We start from the raw sequence: 18,361 nt of genomic DNA, 5'->3' as shown, positions 1-18,361 counted from the left end.
GTGATAAAAATTTGGAAATCTTATCAGAAAGTTTAATGGAAAAGTGCAGCGTCTCTAAATTAAGTGATTGACGCGACCCCTGGTTTTGCGCATTCACATTAAGGTTTACAGCCTACCTTGTTTTTCTGAACTAGAAACTATTGTATTTCTTTGATCCAGCAGTTTTGAAGTTACCAACTGTATGTTAAAATCAGTTGAGTTGAGTTGAGTTGAGTTTATTTCGCCGGGCAAAATCGTAGCAGCACAATTACGCTAAAATATTCACCAGGCCGAAAATAGCTGCGCAACGTGGGTAGGCTACAATTGGTGGAGGGATTGACGCTGCAGCTACACCGTTATTATAAGCGTTGTTTGACGGGGACTCACATCAGAGTGTGAGGTTGGCGCATTTGGATATCGAACGTAACCACCCGTGTTAGAGAAAGAGGGTGGGTTTCAACAAAAAGGAACCACCCAAAGAAAACCTGTTGTATAGTTTCAGGCGCGGGAAGAAAGGGTGCAGCACAAAACTCAGTGACGATATTAAACAGTACTAAAAAAAAGAATGGCACAAAAAATACAAACAGATAAATAAACAAATAACAAATAAACAAAGTAAAATTTCGCCACTGAGTCTGTGTAGCTAAGTTGGTAGGAGTCCAGGAAAGGCTTTTGTCGCGGGTTCGAATCCCACCGTAAGCTAGATTTTTTAACCTGTGTCTGGCTACCTGTGAATGTTCAGGAGACCGGCTTGAATCAGTATGACGACTTTAATTGGCCTGGTGTGATATGGTTTCTATTTGAGTTGTGATGGCTGGTCTACATAAACGCTTTAGGACTGCTTCCAGTTGTGAATGTATGTTTATCAAAGCAGAAAATTAAACTTTAATTTTGCTGTTAAGGTTGTTTGCTTTTGCATGCCAATGAAAAAATAAACAACACAAGTAAATTACAAATAATCAAAACAACCATATATACATTGGGGTATTTACCATCAGGGAAACAACGTAAAATCAAGTGGAAAAGTTGGCTTGGTCGATTTTCGGTTTCTGAACGTGATGAGCTAATTAATTAAACGTTTTTTAATTAATTTGTTAAGATAATGACATTGAGGCCCAACCCTGCGTGTTCAGGATTAAATATTCAATTATCCAGAAGTTTTGTTTATTTCAATCCTACTCAGAGCGATCCACGATGCACAACTGTGACAACAGTCAGTTTAATCAGTTCAATGCAGTACAACAGACAGAGAATAATGATAAATGACTAAGTGAATGTAGAAGTAGCATGTATGCCCAATGCTCGGCCTAACTTACTACGTATATAGATCTAAACATCACCTCATAAAGTCTAGTTTGAACTGAAATCCACTTACAGTAGCAGTTTTCCGGTGATTACTGTTCTCTACATCAATACAATTCAAAACCCAGTGTATAAAACCTTAGCCTAAACAGAATAAACCGTTGTACACAATAGTTTCACAGAATATATATTTCACTAAAAAGTCTTCAGTTCCGTATTCAAAATAGAGAGTATTATTATTGTATTTGAATAAGGGACTGAAGATGCCAAAACTTTTTGATTAAATATATATTTCGTGAATCTAGTGAAAAATATTGTTTACCAACCCTCAACACTTGCCAATAACGCTTCCAGGAGCTATTGTCCAGCAAAACAAAACCAACGCGGAATAAAGCAAACATTTCGTACAATGAGTAGTTACCAGGAAATTCCCTGTTTAAACAAAAGACCGTACTGCAGTCAATACAAAAGCCCTTAGTGGACAAACATTCTTTAGGCCATGGGACAAGATGCCAAAAGGTCTATTCGAATTTCAATGTTTTGTTGCTACTAAACAACAGCCAAACATTTCACTTGGGGAAGTTCTGTAAAATAAGAACAAAATAATAAAACACATTATTAATTCTTATTAGTTTTTTAATACACTTCTAAACATGTATAAAATCTAAATAATGTTAGCACTATTTTGTAGGTTTTTTGTAGGTTTTTTTTATCAAATGAAATGTACTGGTCATGCTGGTGTAGCAAATTTAAATAACATTATGTGAAAAAATATGAAAAGTTTTGTACAATGTATGTGTCTGTGTGGTTTCATAACAACATATTTTTTGGCAATGTGAAACCACGATGACGCAATAAAGTAAAGCAATCAAGAAAAGAGGAACTCAGGCAATGAATCAAATCAAGTTAAATCAAATATTGTTTGCATTACTACTGCATCATCACCATTCCATTGTTGAACGGTTAAGTAAACAGCAAGGACACTGAAAAAAGCTATGGATTATTGAGTCAAGTGTCCAGTTATTTGAATGGTGGTTGAAATCCGCTGCTTTAATATTTTATAACAGTTGTAATGATTCAAAATTTCAGTTCTGCTAAAAGTCTTGGTTTTTTAATTAAATTTGTAATTGTGGTCCCAATTGGAATTGTTGATGACTATGCTGCCTGTTGAAGCATCCAATACAGTTCAAACACTTTCGATTGAAAGATAAATTGGTAACTGAACTATTTTTACCACAGAACACAATGTGCTATACTGTCTAGCAAATGTTTGTTGTAATTTATGTTGTAATTAGTAATGAATGTAGATGAGAGTAATACTGGGGCATTTGAACTGAATGGGGATGGCAATCTGCTTATATTCATTAAATGGCAGAAGACAGAGTACTGGAACCTATGTGATTTGTTGTATGATTATGCTACAATCACAACTATTTCTGAAAATGAGGACAAGATTGTCCTTCAGTTGAAAAATGGGGTGGGTGGTTTTATTTTTTACTTTTTGAATATTTTTTCAATAAAAAAAGTTTTGTTCTTGGTTTGTAGCCAGTCTGCAGAGTATGGAGTCCTGGAGGCTGTATGCATGATTTTATTTTGAAAAAAATTCTGACTCGGCAACTTTTGTGTTGCATTTCAAAGTTTTGCACCAAGTGCATTTAATTGTCTTACCTTGACCTCTTTTACTTGCTTTGCAACTGCTGAAATTAGTCTTGCATGCAAATTTACGAGTCACACACATGGGATATGTTGCTGCTGCACACCTGAGATCTTGTCTGGTACTGCCATATTTTGCAAACTGAGCATTTATTTTTTAAAGGTGCTTGTTTATGAACGTTGGAATTATAGATATTGGCTAATACCTAACTAACACTAAGAAATGATGGAATTATCTGTGTGTGTGTCAATATTATCACTGTAGTTACTTTGCGTTATCACTGGTTGAAGCATCTTATGTCACTAACAATAAAATTATGTCTTTGAACCAAGCTACTTTTTTCCGATTTATTAGTTAAATTTTTTAAAAAGTGCGCACTATGCCTTCAGCACTGGTTATTTAAATCAACCAAACACCTTTAAATGTTTTTTAAATTGTGAAACATTGTTTACTTTTAGATTGATGATGGGCAAGCTGCAAAGGAGAAGTGCTCTCATATCGTGTCTTTATTCCTTGAGGACTTTTTATCTTTTATTGAACCTGTTATGCAGGCAGATTATGCTTGGACAAAAGATAGACTGGAAAAAAACCTAAATGTACTCTCAAATTTTACAAACCATCAGGTTTGGATTACTGGTAGATGGGATGCTGTTTTGCATGCTGTATCTGCGATAAGGTCCCCAACTCGTTTTCCCATTTTAAATCCATTTGGGCATAGAAGGTGAGTTTATTACCAGTTGTTTATAAACAATTAAGTATTTTTTCAATGCAATCCTAGAACTTTAAGTGGTCCCAAGTTGGGTTTTTTTCAAACCTTTGCAATGACAGTCGGCTTTGTTACATTGTTATGAAACAAGACTCCATTTACATGAACAAGTTTAATGCCCGCCAAGCATTGCCCCAGACACGTGTCGATCACACATTTTTTGCATTAGGTGTTTGGTCTCGACGAACATTAACAGGCAGCTGCATTTTTCATCAAAAACCTTTGACGTTAATTTACATCAATCACGTCAATAATTTACGTCACCCAAAACATCTTTTGACGTAGATATACATCAAATGCGCTAAACAGTAAAATCATTTGTATCTGTTTCAAACTAAAAAAAGTTGGTTTGTATTAGTATCAGTTTGGTAAGGTTATATTACTTTTTCTAGTTGTTATTACTTTGAACAGTTCAAAAAAGCACAAAGCAAAAACAATTCATAAAGATTGTCTTAAAAGAAAATTTTGTTTTTTAGCGAAAAAATTGCTTACTTAACTATTGCAAAAGACTTACAATGGTCAACAAGACCTATATTTATTGTTTCACAGAAATCTGTTTGCTCTATCAATTTGGGAATCCCTGACACAACCAGCACATTTAGTCTTCAAAACCCTCATGTAACTTTGGTTTTCTAGAAAATTATTTTAGTTTTTTCTGTTTTACTGTAATTCGTTTTACGTATTTGGTCAAGTAAAAATGTTTAACAATGTTGTTTTTTAAATACTCTGCAATAGTATTTTTTTATCTCTTGTTTTATTAAAGAAATATATATTACATTTTTTTGACTTTTTATGGCAGTACCATTCAAAAATATACTCAAAAACATGTTAAATACTATCCTTGTCCACTAGCAATAGTCAATACATTGTGTATGTGTTTAGTTGTGTTTCATCGGATGAGATCTACAAAGTGGTTGCCCCAGACCAAAGCGTGGCGAGGTTTATACTTTATCACCATGAAACACACTATCAGGCTTTGCAGCAGTCTGTTAGTTTATATTCCACATTGAAAATTCGGAAGGAACAAGGACTTGATCAATTTGTGTACCTCTTTTCTGTAAAAAACCTGGTAAATACACTATTTGTTATTAGTTATGGGTCTTGATTTCACTATGTTTTTTTTTCTTTGTTTTTTTCTTTTTTTTTCTTTTTTCTCCGGTGAAGTTTGTCCATGTACTTTTGGCAACAAATCTTTGTTGGATTTGGATGAAACTTTCACAGATTGAAGATATGGTTATGTAGATGTGCCTTTTGGTTTGTTTGACGTAATCACCCCAGTATTTACCCCACCAGCCCCCTAAAATGGGTAAAATTTTAAACAATGTCCGAATTGGATGAAATTTGGACAGTTTGTTCTTTGTGCCATAATTAGGTGTCGATTGTTGTGTTTCACCCTGTAGCCCCAATATTTACCCCACCAGCCCCCTAAAATGGGTAAAATTTTAAACAATGTCCGAATTGGATGAAATTTGGACAGTTTGTTCTTTGTGCCATAATTAGGTGTCGATTGTTGTGTTTCACCCTGTAACCCCAATATTTACCCCACCAGCCCCCTAAAATGGGTAAAATGTTAAACAATGTCCGAATTGGATGAAATTTGGACAGTTTGTTCTTTGTGCCATAATTAGGTGTCGATTGTTGTGTTTCATCCTGCAGCCCCAATATTTACCCTACTGACCCCCTAAAATTGGTGAATTTCTTAAACAATGTCTAAATTTAATGAAATATGGACAGTTTGCCATAGTTAGGTATTATTTGTAGTTTTTCACACTGCATCCCCAAGATTAATGCCACTGGCCCCCTAAAATGAATGAATTTTTTAAACAATGTCTAAATTTAATGAAATATGGACAGTTTATAAAATACATCATCCATTGATCTCTTTTACCCTGTGAGCCCCACCTTCACCCCAGTAACCCCTAAGTGGGTGTAATTTCTAAACATTGACCAAGTTGCATGAAATTTTGACAGTTTGTGCAATATGGCATTTTTAGGTGTCGAATTTGACGTTTAACCTGTTGTCCGATCAGTTACCTCATTAGCCTCTTAAAAAGGGTTAACTTTTTAAACAATGTCATGAAATTTAGAATTTTTTATAATATTCTATTTTGGGGTGTTGATTGTTGAGTTTTACTCTGCAGCCCCACCATTTACCCCATTAACCCCTGCAATGGGTAAATTTTGCAAACAATTGCAAAATTGAATGTGAATTGAATAGTTTGTACCTCATATAGCATGATTATGTCTGCAGACTTTTTATCGCCCTGTTTAAACAAATAGCACCAAAATTTATCATAGTTTTTTGTGCAAAATGCATTATTTACAACTTTGCATGTGTGGGGGACCCATGAGTTTCTGCTTGCAGAAACAACTAAGGCTATAAAAGACAGTGGCTGATATGGGACCTATTAAACAAACTGTACGTAGTGTATGTGCAATGGCAATATGTGCTGAGCCACCCTTCTAGTTTTTGTTTAAAATAAAATATTGATGCACTAAATCAGGGGTGTCAAACTCGTGGGGGTTCGTGGCCACATCGCAGTTTTGAAATTATGCCGAGGGCCGCATGTGATTTTTGATCTAGTTTTGTACACTTAAACAACCTTTTCGCTACCATGGCCGCATCGCAGATCCTTATTTTACCAACAGCCGCCAACTACCTGCTGGTTTTTATTTTAAAATTACAGGTGTAAAGAAATAGGTTAAAATCATATATATACCAACTATTGGCGCGCCAAAAGCCCAGATTAATTTCCAACTTGATGCACAAATTAGGCTGCACAGTGTTAACATCAGTTTTAATCGTTTATTACGTCATAATCTATATTGTGACGCCAGTGGTTCCTGTTTGTCCGCATTGTTTGTACACAATAGGCGTACAAAAAATCTGACGCATATGGCTACTAGGCTAGTAATGCTGTTTCAAAAGAGTTTCAATTGCGTCACGACCGCCAGTACAAATATTTTAATGAACACGTTTACGGCCGCACATATATCTGACAAAATAATACAGTTGTTGTTGAGTGTTCGTGGGCCGCATTAGAGGGCTTTGTGGGCCGCATGCGGCCCGCGGGCCGCAAGTTTGACACCCCTGCACTAAATTATATCATAATAATTATTTTCTAATGTTTGGCAGTTGTTACCAAATAAACTATGCCACTTCATCCAACGGTTCCTAAACTTGGTTCAAACCCCATTGGTTCGCCAACGCCAAATCAGGGGTCCCTTTAAAATACAAATGTGCAGCAAACATTTATCAACACTTGGCCATTTGTAATTCTGCACTGTTGTCGAAAATACATAGTAAATAATTTGATTTAGTGCTTACTCAGTTTGTCTTCTTTATGCGCAATCATCGTTTTATTTGCCAGTGCTAAGTGACATGGTACCTAGTCTGGCATGCAATGCCCTTTTGGCGCACTGTAGGTTCATTTTGATGTCAAAACAAATGAACTGAAGTAACTGCCTTTGTTAGTTAAAATCAAGACTGTGTTTGCAAAATTTTAAGAATGATGGTTTTGTATTAGTAAATAAATATCAAACTTTTAATTAGGGTTCGATAAAAGTGTGAAAAATATCGTGGGGGTTCGCGTGATAAAAAGGTCAAGAACCACTGCCTTAATATAACAGTATGTTATCTATTTGGTAAATCACATTGCAGAAATATTATCGTGCATTTTTTGGTTAGTGTTTTGGGTTTAGGGTTATTTTGTTTTTGTTTTTTCTAGTGAGTGGAGCAAAAAACTTCAAAAACTAAAAAATACAAAAGGTGTATGTTAAAAATGTTCAAAAAGACGACATGTTTTTTTGTTCGTGAAAAATTCGCTTTCATCGTTATTACCACTTATCCTCCGGCCAAAACCAAACTTTTGTCTGAAATTGCTGCTTCTTCATATTATATAAGACCAACTGAAGCTTCGTAACTTCACTGGTTTAAAGCAAACTAATACATGGATACAGTCAGATGACCAATGTATTTTTTTAACAAGATTCTTCTGTATTTGCCCTATACAATTACATGTATAATTAGTGTGGAAAACAAAAACGTATAATAAAAAACATGCATGGAAATTTCCAAAAATAAAATGAATAAGTATGGCTTGTGTTGTTCGAGTTTAAAACTAAAGTATGGGGGTATTTCAACATTAAATTTTTGGGTTTTTATGCTGAAAGTGAAAATTCATTTATATTTTTTTTTAAATCTTCATAATTACACATGTTCTTTTTACAGCATGTATTGTATATATGTGTGTATTTAGTTGGAGCTCAGAAAAAACAATGGATGGAATTTGCAGCGATATTGTGAAGATCGACTGAGTATTTTTCTGAGAAAATTTTCCAGTCAATGCAAATCATATCATGCATCACACCTTGCTAACGCTTTGAAAAAGGATCCAAACTTTTTCAAAGAAAAATCAGTTGATGAAAATAACCCAGTTTATGTTCAATGGCGGCTTCATGATGACTTGGTTTTTGTGTGTGGTCTAAAGAGTGAAGTTAGCTGCAAAATCATAGAAATCACGCAACATATTCAAGATCTCATGCCTGGGTAAAAGGTTTTTTGTATTCATAATGTAACACCTATGTAGTTATTTTAGCCACCTAAACTAAACATAACAAAACACAAACTTTACGCCCAATTGTTTTTCAATAGCTCTAAACATATTGTTTGTATTTTAAATGATTTATTTAATAGTGAAGTGTTGAAAACAAATAATAAGCATCTTCAGAACAAACAATTTGAAATGTGCATATATTTTTTTTGAGATGAATGTATAAATAGATACGCCACCAATGTTTGCTTTGTGATTTGCCTAAAAATGTGTTCTTTTTAGAGTTTGTGAAAGAAATACATCAAATATTTTTTCCGACATTTAAATAATCACTTTTGTATAATTAATATCACCACACTGTGTTTAATTTAGGCTAAACCTTTGCTGTTTCAAACATACTGCCAGCTGTTCTACCTCCTCCAAGGCTGTTTTGTCAACTACTTCCGTATCACAGGTTTCCAGAATGACTCACTCAGCATCAAGTTCTAGGTAATTTATGTAGAGTCCAATTACATCTAAAAATTACTTCTCGTTTGTATAATTTGGCTACACCTTTACTGTTTTGAACATTTAGCTATGTTGCATAAGTCTTTACACAGTATATCATGTTAACTATAGTGATGACTTCTCTTTTTTTAATTGTAGGCAGACATACACTGCGAGCTGTTCTACCTCCAGAGATGTATTAGCATCTTCCCTATCGCAGTTTTTCAGCACTACAGACACAGCATCAAATTCTAGGTAACTTTTGTAAGGTTCAGTAAACGAGTCTACATCAGGGGTGTCAAACTCAAACAACTCTGAGGGCCAAAAACAAACTTTTAAGTAAGTTGAGGGACACACTATTAAAACATTCGTTACAGTGTAACATGACAACAACAAAATTGCACGATTAAAAAGTAAAATGCTCATTAATGCCATTAACTACTTTAAAAACAATATTGTAATAAATAACAAACAGATATACAGTGCAGCAAAGTGAAAGAACCAACTGTACGTTATTGCTTTGTGTGATAACAATGGCCTGCAATATCACAACAATCGCAATTGCTGATTTTAAAGATAGGCTATTTCGATCATCCTATTATAATGGTGCATATACCACCAGTAGAGAATGTAAACTCACTAGTCTGACATTGTATTCCTCCAGAGTGAAACACATAACTTCTGAACTTTAACTTCGCCAACTGAACAAAAACTCTTAAAGGGCTGCATGTTTGACAACCCCTGGTCTACACTGCAACAGCTGCCATTGACACAGCATCTCTTGTTGCATCAAAAAAATATTTTTTATAGATCAAAGCTGAGAAAAATATTTGCTCCTTCTTCCACCGCACCTCCTGTTTTCCCTTCAGAGAGAAAAGCTCAGCATACTGATTACACAAGGTAAGTTAAGTTCGCACATGACGTTTATTGAAAAAAGATGTCTAATTGTTACAATATAAAATCTTTGTAGAGTTGTTTGAAAGGTAATCAACTAAGGCATCATACTTATATAGTAAACCTCGGTTAATCCGGACCTTTTGGACCAAAAAATGTCCCAATCAGGCAAAGATCTGGATTAACCGATATCGATTGGTTCAAGTCTTACCAACATTACAAATTATTTGTGCACCACTTTTGCTTGAATTAGGCGAAGATACGGATTAAGCGTAACCGGTTTAACAGAGGTTTAGTGTAGTGTATTATATAATACACTAGTACATTTTTACTAAACCATATAATGTGTCAGTATATCATAGTATTTTGAGTTTGATTGAAACAGTTATTTCCAACCATGATAATTTCCTTTCCAGTGAGGAAAACTTTAGACATTGAATTTTATTATAAATTTGTGAAAATCTATAGTTCTGAACACAGGGCCCATATTAATGAGTTTAATCCTTATGCTTGGTAACCGGCTGATTCGGTTCCTGTCATGGGTTCGAATCCCGCCCCAGGTAGATTTTTCTAGCGTACGCCTTTCTATGTGGTGGTGGGTGCTCGGTGAACGGTTGATTCGGTGTGTATATTTATATATGAGTGTGCCAGGATTGCTGGTCTGCATAGAAACTTCCAGGCTGATCCCAGTTATGAGTTTATGTCCTTCTTAATCTTTTTAGTGGTTATTTTGTACTAAATAAGAATGTTTAAAATTGTTAAGTGGGAAATTTGTCAAAAAAGGATGGAAACCACTTGATAAAACATAATTAGTATGTTTTTTTTGATGAACAGAAAACCTGGTCTATTCTTACCTACATGTGTCAGTTGTGATGAATGTTTCTATGGAAAGTTCCAGGTCAAAATCTGTAGTGGTGATATAAGCTTGGACGACTCTGATATTGTTTTCAGAGGATGCTTATCTGACTTTCAAACAAGTTGTGGTAAAACTGACTTCTATTTAAAAAAAATAGTATTATTTTTTATTTTAATAAAAAAAGTATTTAGACTGGCCCCATACTATGTAAACAAATGACTTTTTTGACCTGTTGGCAGCATTTGAGGGGGGGGGGTCAAATTTTGTAGTGCTGTCTTTAATATTATGGAGCCTGAAAATAAGAACATGAAATGTACACAAAATGTTTTAGACAAAGTATTTATACATCTCTAGGTACAGGGTCACAGGCAATCGTTGCAAGAGCTGGAACCCAAATACTGGATCTATGCAGATTACGTCCTTTACAACAATCATCCAATATTCGTGTTACTGATGGCAGAAACCTTTTGTGCAAACATGTTGTCCACGTTATTGTGCCAGATTCACTTGACAAGTTTCCAGGGAGACTAAAGCAAGCACTAGACTTTGCTGAACTTATGAAAGCTACCTCGGTTGCCATACCAACAATGACTACAGGTACAAGACTACAACATTGTACTTTTGTGGTTCTTAACTGGGGGGACACTCCCCCCAGGGGTACAAACAAGGTAATTGTTCGTACACAATCACTATTCTTTGTCTGTGACGTAACAAACTGGTTTTGGATCATACTTATGCCTTGTAATCCTGTTTGAACAATTACTTTTTTTGACCAGTTAAAAATTATTACTAATACAAATTCTGCATGTTTGCACAATCTTTGATGCCCAATGCTGTAATTTGGTTGACCCCTGGTTTACAACACAGACAAGGAACGCTTCTGGTAGTTCAATTGCTGCAAGTGTTTGAACAAAAACCATTTCTTGGCTGTTTCAGGGGGAGGGGGGGGGGGGGGTGAAGTGCCGGACAAACATCTTAGGAGGCGTGGAGCAAAAAAGGTTAAGAACCGCTGATTTAGCATTACTAACCGCTGATTTAGCATTACTACTGTAAAGCCTTACCCATTACAAACCATTTAAGTTTTGTCTGAATTCTACTAAGATCTGAAATAACCGAATCTGGTTTAACTGAGGTTTACCATATTTTAGTTTTAAATCAAATCTCATGGAGTAAGCGAGTTTCATGATGAACTAAATTTATAATATTTAAACCTATCACACTTTGGTTATTGCCATGGCATGAAAAGTTTTCATTAGAAAATCCAAAATTTCTTATTTAATAAATTTCATGTTTTGCAATCTATTTAACTCATTTTATATAACTTTGTAACATACTTTTGGATTTGTTTTTAGATGACCATGTATTTGACCCTAATGACATTGCTGATGCTTTGGCTGAAGCACTAGACCTTTTCGAAGACTTGAACCCTTTAATGGTGAAGAGAATCAATATTGTTTCCTGTTCACAATCAATTGTTCCTAATTTTGAAGCAAACATAATTCACATGAAATGTAAGTGCCAAACATTTAGTTATAATTTTATAATTTAATAATTTTAGTTTGAAGAGATTTTGTCAATGTTTATCTAATACTGTTTAATTAAGTCCATCTAATTAGTTTGGCATAAATATAAAAAATATAAAAACCTACGGTTAGTAACTCTAAACCATTTTGAACTTTGCAGCAATATTGAATTTCTGTGACAATGCTTTGGCAGCAGCATATGAGGTTTCCAAAAGTTTACCAGAGTCAATAGCAGATGGCTATGAGGTAGGCATGGATACTCATAGTTGCCACTTACTTGCTAACAGTGTAAAAGTAGAAGGATATTTGTGTACCAAATTGTGATTGTCTAACCTTTGGTCTACACCAGGGGTGTGCGACAGGTGACCCAGGGGGCACAACCAGACCCAACAAGTCATTTAATGTGAGAAAAAAGCAGAAAAAATGCAAAATTTCAGCAAAAAATCCCCCCCCTCAGTTTAAGTTGCTATACGTAACAAGTATCAGCGAAACCAGTATTTCTGGTTTGCAAGTGGACCACCCTTCAATTTTGACGGATCACATGAAACTTATAATTATATTCACGCAGACCTAGTCTTCTAATCGCACATCGCACTAGGTACTTCTTGTGTAACTTCACTGAATGTGATGTAATAATACCCTTTACCTAGTAAACAATTATTTTGTTGTGAAAGCCAGTGTTGGGTGAAACTCTGTATGTCTTAAAAAAGATGTCTTGCTGCTTTGTATACATTTTCCAATCTATTATGTATTTTTAAAAAATTGTGTGGTCCTTGCTTGATGTCCGAAATCGGTTATATGGCTCACCAACAATAAACTTTGCACACCTCTGGTCTAAACCATCACAAAGTGGATAGTTGCCACACCTATTAGCATTTTGAAAAATTAAGTAGCAGACACATACTAACTTTGGTTGTACATTGATGGCTAAAATTGACATGTTATTTGCACAATGTCCCTGTGTTTTGGGTTCTGATTCTGTCTCATCCATATGTGTTTACCTGAGCCAGAAACAGGACTGGCATTGCTTCCTCAGTTAAAAAATGATTTAATTGACTTGCAATAAAACAGGCAATTCAACAGTAGGGATGGGCCAAAACTGCAAATGTTTGGTTTGGTCAAGCACCAAGCATCTCATGTTGATGCTAGGGACTTGGTCGAGCACCCTCGGGGCATTGTGATGTCACGAACATTGAAATTTCAACGCTAGTTTTGTAGCTATCCAAGGTCCCTTACGTCACTAGCGGTGTATTAAGCTGTACAGGTCCCATAAGTTAGCGTTTTTTCACCGACACATTACAAATAAGCTGCAGACAGTGCACACTGTTTCGACCTATAAGGTCTCTTCAGTGCAGCTGGTGATGAGAGATCGGCCGCATTGGCTAGTGTATCCCTTCAACGGCACTCCAGTTTGTTGGGAGCACAGGGTACAACCCCATAGTCGGTGCGATGCCACAACTGGACATACAGCATTACAAATAAAACAGTAATTTTTATTTTGCATACCATTTCGGACACTAGTTTTGTATGTCAGAATAGCATGAATATGTAAATTTAATGTTTGGGTCAGTTTGTACAACTGCTCGGCCGAGCACCGAGCATTAAAAACAGCGATGCTCAGGACGAGGGTTCTGGCTCAGCTCGGCCCATCCCTATTGAACAGTGCACTTTTGTGAGCATAAAACAATGAGGGTTTGTGTACAAAAGCATTTTGAAATGATGTTAAAAGCCGGTGAAGTTAACACAATCTGTGACTGAAAAGCACACACAAAAAAACTTTGGATATTTTTTACAGGTAAATCTACCTGAAGGACCAAGTGCAATTATTGTTAAAAGATCTTTTGAGCATCAAGAAATTCAAAGATTTACAAACCATGACTGGATAGACATATACAACTTTGCAAATGAGTGTTATGTTAAAGTTGTTTCTGACAGGTGAAATTGAGCTTTTTACAATTGGTGTTATTATAGGTCCCCTTGAACGGTCACATTATGATTTTACTTGATTTTGTTCTTTTACCTGTTTGACATGAAATCTTTTAAGGATTCAGATAAAACTTTCACAGATGGTAGATATGGTCATGTAGATGTGCCATTTATTTTGTTGGACTCAATAGCCCAAACATTTACCCCACTAGCCCCCGACATTGGTGAATTTTTAAACAACATCCAAACTGAATTAAGGTTAAATAGCTTGTAGATTTTGAGTTTTTGCCGGTAGCTTCTACATTTACCGATTAACCCCCTAAATTTTTTTAAAATGCCAATGGTTATGTTTTACCCTTAAGTCCCACAATTTACGCCACTAGCCCCCTTAAAGTGTCTTATTTGTATGCTATGGCTTACTGGCTGAGTAAAAACTATAGGTTATGTGTGCTTAAACAAATTAATGTATAACACCTTAAAGTTTTCCACTTTTTTACATGATAGATATAGTATTAAAAGTGTTTTGTTTCATCAGATAAACTGTGAATATCATTTTTTGTTTCTATAGCTCTCGCAAAATCACTGTACACGGTCCACCAGAGAACGTCGAGCGGGTGATCGTTTTTGTACAAGACTTTATTTGTGAGTTTCAACAATCGATGATGTATGAAACCTGGAAATGGTCAGTAAACATAAAACGGTACAAACGATTGCCGCCGAGGGTTGGTAGAGTCATTGAAAAAGCCTTGATGGTAATTTTTGTTTTAATACAATATGATTTTGAGACATTTTGTTGGATATAACAAAAAAAATCAATTAATATTTTTATGTAAGGCTTTTGATACAAATTGTGTTTATTTTATCTGCTAGCAACTTTTTAATGTGTTAAACAAATTAGGAATTTTATCAATGTCCTTGTTCCAATTGCTATTTATCCTGCAGTTAAACAGCACTCCTGATTCGAAATAGCCTATCACTGGTTAGGAAAATATTTATTTTGTAGTTAAACTAATGCAAAAATCTTGAATGTGTTTTTGGCCAAATTCGACTTTATTAACTCAGCCACTTATTTCCAACTTCATTGACAGAATGGTATTTTTTTAACTTAACCAAAAAAAATACCATTCTTGCACTTATGACAAATCCTTGATATTCTTGGGTGTGTTTTTTTGTATTGAATCTTACAAAGAACCACAATGTGGTAGCATGCCATTGATTAAATTTAAGTATGTCAAAATAAAGCATTAAGCATTAACTTAACTGTTGATAAAGCTATCAGCTGTTCTTTGCCATCTTTGTAGAAAACGGAAAGGAACCATATAACTTCCCTTTGTGGACACAACTTAAGGATTGACACTGTACAAAGAGAATTTATCTACCAAGGCATCCATGGCCATCTCCTCGGATGTAACCATGATATCCAAGGTAAAGAGTCTTTGCGGAGACATGTCTTAAGTCTAAGGCTTTATGAGGACTTGAATCCAAAACCACAATTTGCCATTAGTTAGTACTTAATCTGTTTGTAATTTTAGTAAAATAAGCCTTTTCTTTGTTTAACTTTGGTTTATGTCATGTTTAGTGCTTGGATAGCTTTAGTTCTAAACAGAATGTAGACAAGTTACTACCATGCATGCTGAAAAATAGTTCATTTTTATTATCGCATGCTGTGTGACTACTGACTATGACAAATTAACAAAAAATGCAGCAACTAATTTTCTAGTTATAAGGGTTGTAAAAATGTTAACTTTTAAGATGTGCCTCCTAACTGGGATGACATGAATGGAAAAATGATGCGGAAAATAATACTTGGTAAAACATCCCCGGAATATGAACGGGTGGTAAACCAGTTCAAAGCAAGCCTGCCTCAATTCTCAAACATTATTAAGGTATTGCTATAACATAAAACTGTCAGTATTCTACTCACAAGTTGACATACACCAGCAGAGTGGTGTGATTTTGGACGAACACCAATCTCATGTTAATGCTCAGTACTCGGTCGAGCACACTTATTGCATTGTGTCTTCACAAACATTCCAAATTCCATGTTAGTTTTATAGATTTTTCAGGTCTCTTACATCACTATCGGTGTATTAAGCTGTACAGGCTCCACAAGTATGTGTTTATCCACCATCTAACACATTTAAAAAACAGTCATTTTTGTGCTTGGATACTTTTTTGAAGACTACTTTTGTATGATAGCAGGACATGAATATGCAAATTTAATGCTCGTGTCAGTTTGTGCACTTGCTCGGCTGAGCACCTGACAAAATCAGCAAAAATCTGAACTGACTACTCAGGTTCTGGTTTTGATCATTCCATCCCTTGTCACAAGACTGCTTGCCTGATGACAGGATTTAGAAATATGGTAAAGTTTGCCCAATTTTTTATGATCATTTTATCTTTTAGGTTGAAAGAATCCAGAATCCATTTTTACACCAGCAATACAATATTCGGAAAACAGATGTCGAAAGACATATGACATTAACCAATCCAGTTGAAAGAGAACTTTTCCATGGAACAACAAACTCGGTTACTGATGCAATCTGTATCCAAGGATTTAGTCTCAGGTTTTCAGGCAAACATGGCAAGTCAAAAATATCATTGCATAACTTTTAAAAATTTGCTTACTAATAGGACAGTGGTGTGCAACATTTGGATTTCAAATGAAGTGTTGCTTGCTAAACTATTTTAGTGCTGTCATAACTTAAAGCTTATTTTCTTTTTGAGCAGATCAATTTTCTAGGTTCTATTTCTCGCAAACTTACATTGTAGCTAGAATCAGTTTTTACTGGTTTACTGGTAGCTGTAAACTCAATATAAGCATGTTTGGTATGCAACAAATCAAAATTCTGTCACAAAATCATTTCATATGCATTCGGTCCATGATAAAGGTTGCACACTTGACGTCAAATATACTCTAAACCAGTGGTTCTCAACCGGGGGTCCACGACAATTTCTCAACTTGCACACAACGAGGTTAATAAATCGCTATTAAAAAAACGCTTCGACTTATTAAAATAGCAGGATACTTATTTAAAATCATTCTTCATAGACGACAAAGAAAAGTGCATTGTGACGTTTAAATCATTTATTGTGACGGTTAGGTGCCAACAGACGTAAATTATCGGCAAGCAACGTCATATCAAAATGCAATGGGTCTTTCTTGTTGATTCACAATGTCCCAACCCAAACAAAGGGATAAATTCTGGTCCTGGACCTAACGTGGTTTTTTATTTTATGCATCTTCTTTTTGTTGCTTTTTATTGAAAAAAACCTAAAACTCAAGGGGTTCCGCAATTAGATTGCAATATCGAAAAGGGTCCGCAAAGACAAAAAGGTTGAGAACCACTGCTCTAAACAATAAAACAAACTGAGAAACCTTAGAATGTAGTGGGAAGTAATGCGATTTTAACAAGTTTAATAAGTTGTAAATTAAATAAGAAAACCGGAATTGTTTATAATGGTAATTTTTTCCCAATTAGTTTTTTTTCCTTAAGCACCCATTAGCAGTTCAAGTTGCACCTACCAGGAAATACCTGTTCCATGTTAGGACTCTACATAGTGTGAGAAAGTAATAAGTGCAAATTTTTTGACAATAAAAAAATGCTTTTATTAGGATCTGCGTATGGACAAGGAATTTATTTTGCAACAACTTCAAAGTTCTCAAGTAGGTATACAGACTTCAATGATCAGAAATGTATATTTTTGTGTAAAGTTCTTACTGGTGATTATTGCATTGGAAACAATTGTATGGTCCAACCTCCTTTAAAACCAGGATCAAATGTGTCATATCGCTTGTATGATAGTGCAGTCAATTACCTGGAAAATCCTAACATTTTCGTTGTGTTTAATGATACCAGTGCCTATCCAATGTACCTTATTACATATAGTTAAAATGTCATTTATACTTTTTACATTTATATGCTTTGAAAGGTCAACCAAGTATTTCTTTGCAGTGAGTCTTACCTCATTTCTGTGACTGTTTGGAATAGTTCAAATGTTGGTTGGTGTGGCTTAAGTTTTATGGAATGAATTTTGTACAATATTAATGTATTTTATTGATTAATGATTTTTTGTAATATTTTTTTCAAATTACTTTTAATTAAGTGCAATTCCATTTTTAACCTTCAATTGCTATTTATTTTATTATGTAAATATTGTCGCCTAAAATAAAACATACTGTGAAACAGAGAATGAGAAACTGGCATTTTAGTTCCTATAAAATCATACGTTGTTTTATCCCGTGGTTTTGTTGAATACTGATTCTGTTACAACTTTTCCCATTCTCAGTTATTTACTCTCAGAAATTGATCGTCATTGACCATGCTGTCTGTTGGAGAGTCTGATCCTGTTCCATGTAATGACGCTCCATACTGTGAAACAGATTTTATTTTTATTACTCGTCCGCGGTAAAAATGTAAG

At 35.0% G+C, this 18,361-nt stretch overlaps 1 protein-coding gene across 4 annotated transcripts; it reads left to right on the top strand.

The window, feature by feature from the left end:
- Positions 1-2,501: 2,501 nt before the first annotated feature.
- Positions 2,502-18,133, top strand: LOC145203870 (protein mono-ADP-ribosyltransferase PARP15-like). 4 transcript variants are annotated; one of them, XM_080076217.1, is made up of 19 exons: positions 2,692-2,758; positions 2,827-3,056; positions 3,394-3,656; positions 4,251-4,319; positions 4,584-4,770; positions 7,961-8,250; positions 8,627-8,743; positions 8,900-8,995; positions 9,551-9,640; positions 10,469-10,617; positions 10,845-11,087; positions 11,843-12,001; positions 12,174-12,259; positions 13,809-13,948; positions 14,508-14,691; positions 15,241-15,364; positions 15,692-15,825; positions 16,346-16,523; positions 17,556-18,133. In XM_080076217.1, exons 2-19 carry the CDS (start codon positions 3,018-3,020, stop codon positions 17,831-17,833), a joined length of 2,826 nt encoding a protein of 941 aa, XP_079932343.1. In that variant the 5' UTR covers positions 2,692-2,758; positions 2,827-3,017; the 3' UTR covers positions 17,834-18,133. The 4 variants fall into 4 exon arrangements, with proteins under 4 accessions (XP_079932340.1, XP_079932342.1, XP_079932343.1 ...); XM_080076214.1 differs by lacking the exon at positions 2,827-3,056 and having other exon boundaries at positions 2,502-2,758; XM_080076218.1 differs by lacking the exon at positions 2,692-2,758 and having other exon boundaries at positions 3,037-3,097.
- Positions 18,134-18,361: the final 228 nt, after the last annotated feature.

This window comes from Phallusia mammillata, chromosome 8 (assembly GCF_965637545.1).
Source record: "Phallusia mammillata chromosome 8, kaPhaMamm4.hap1.1, whole genome shotgun sequence".
Taxonomy (NCBI): domain Eukaryota; kingdom Metazoa; phylum Chordata; class Ascidiacea; order Phlebobranchia; family Ascidiidae; genus Phallusia; species Phallusia mammillata.
Note: the sequence above shows the minus strand (reverse complement) of the source record. Positions and strands in the feature narration are given on the sequence as shown.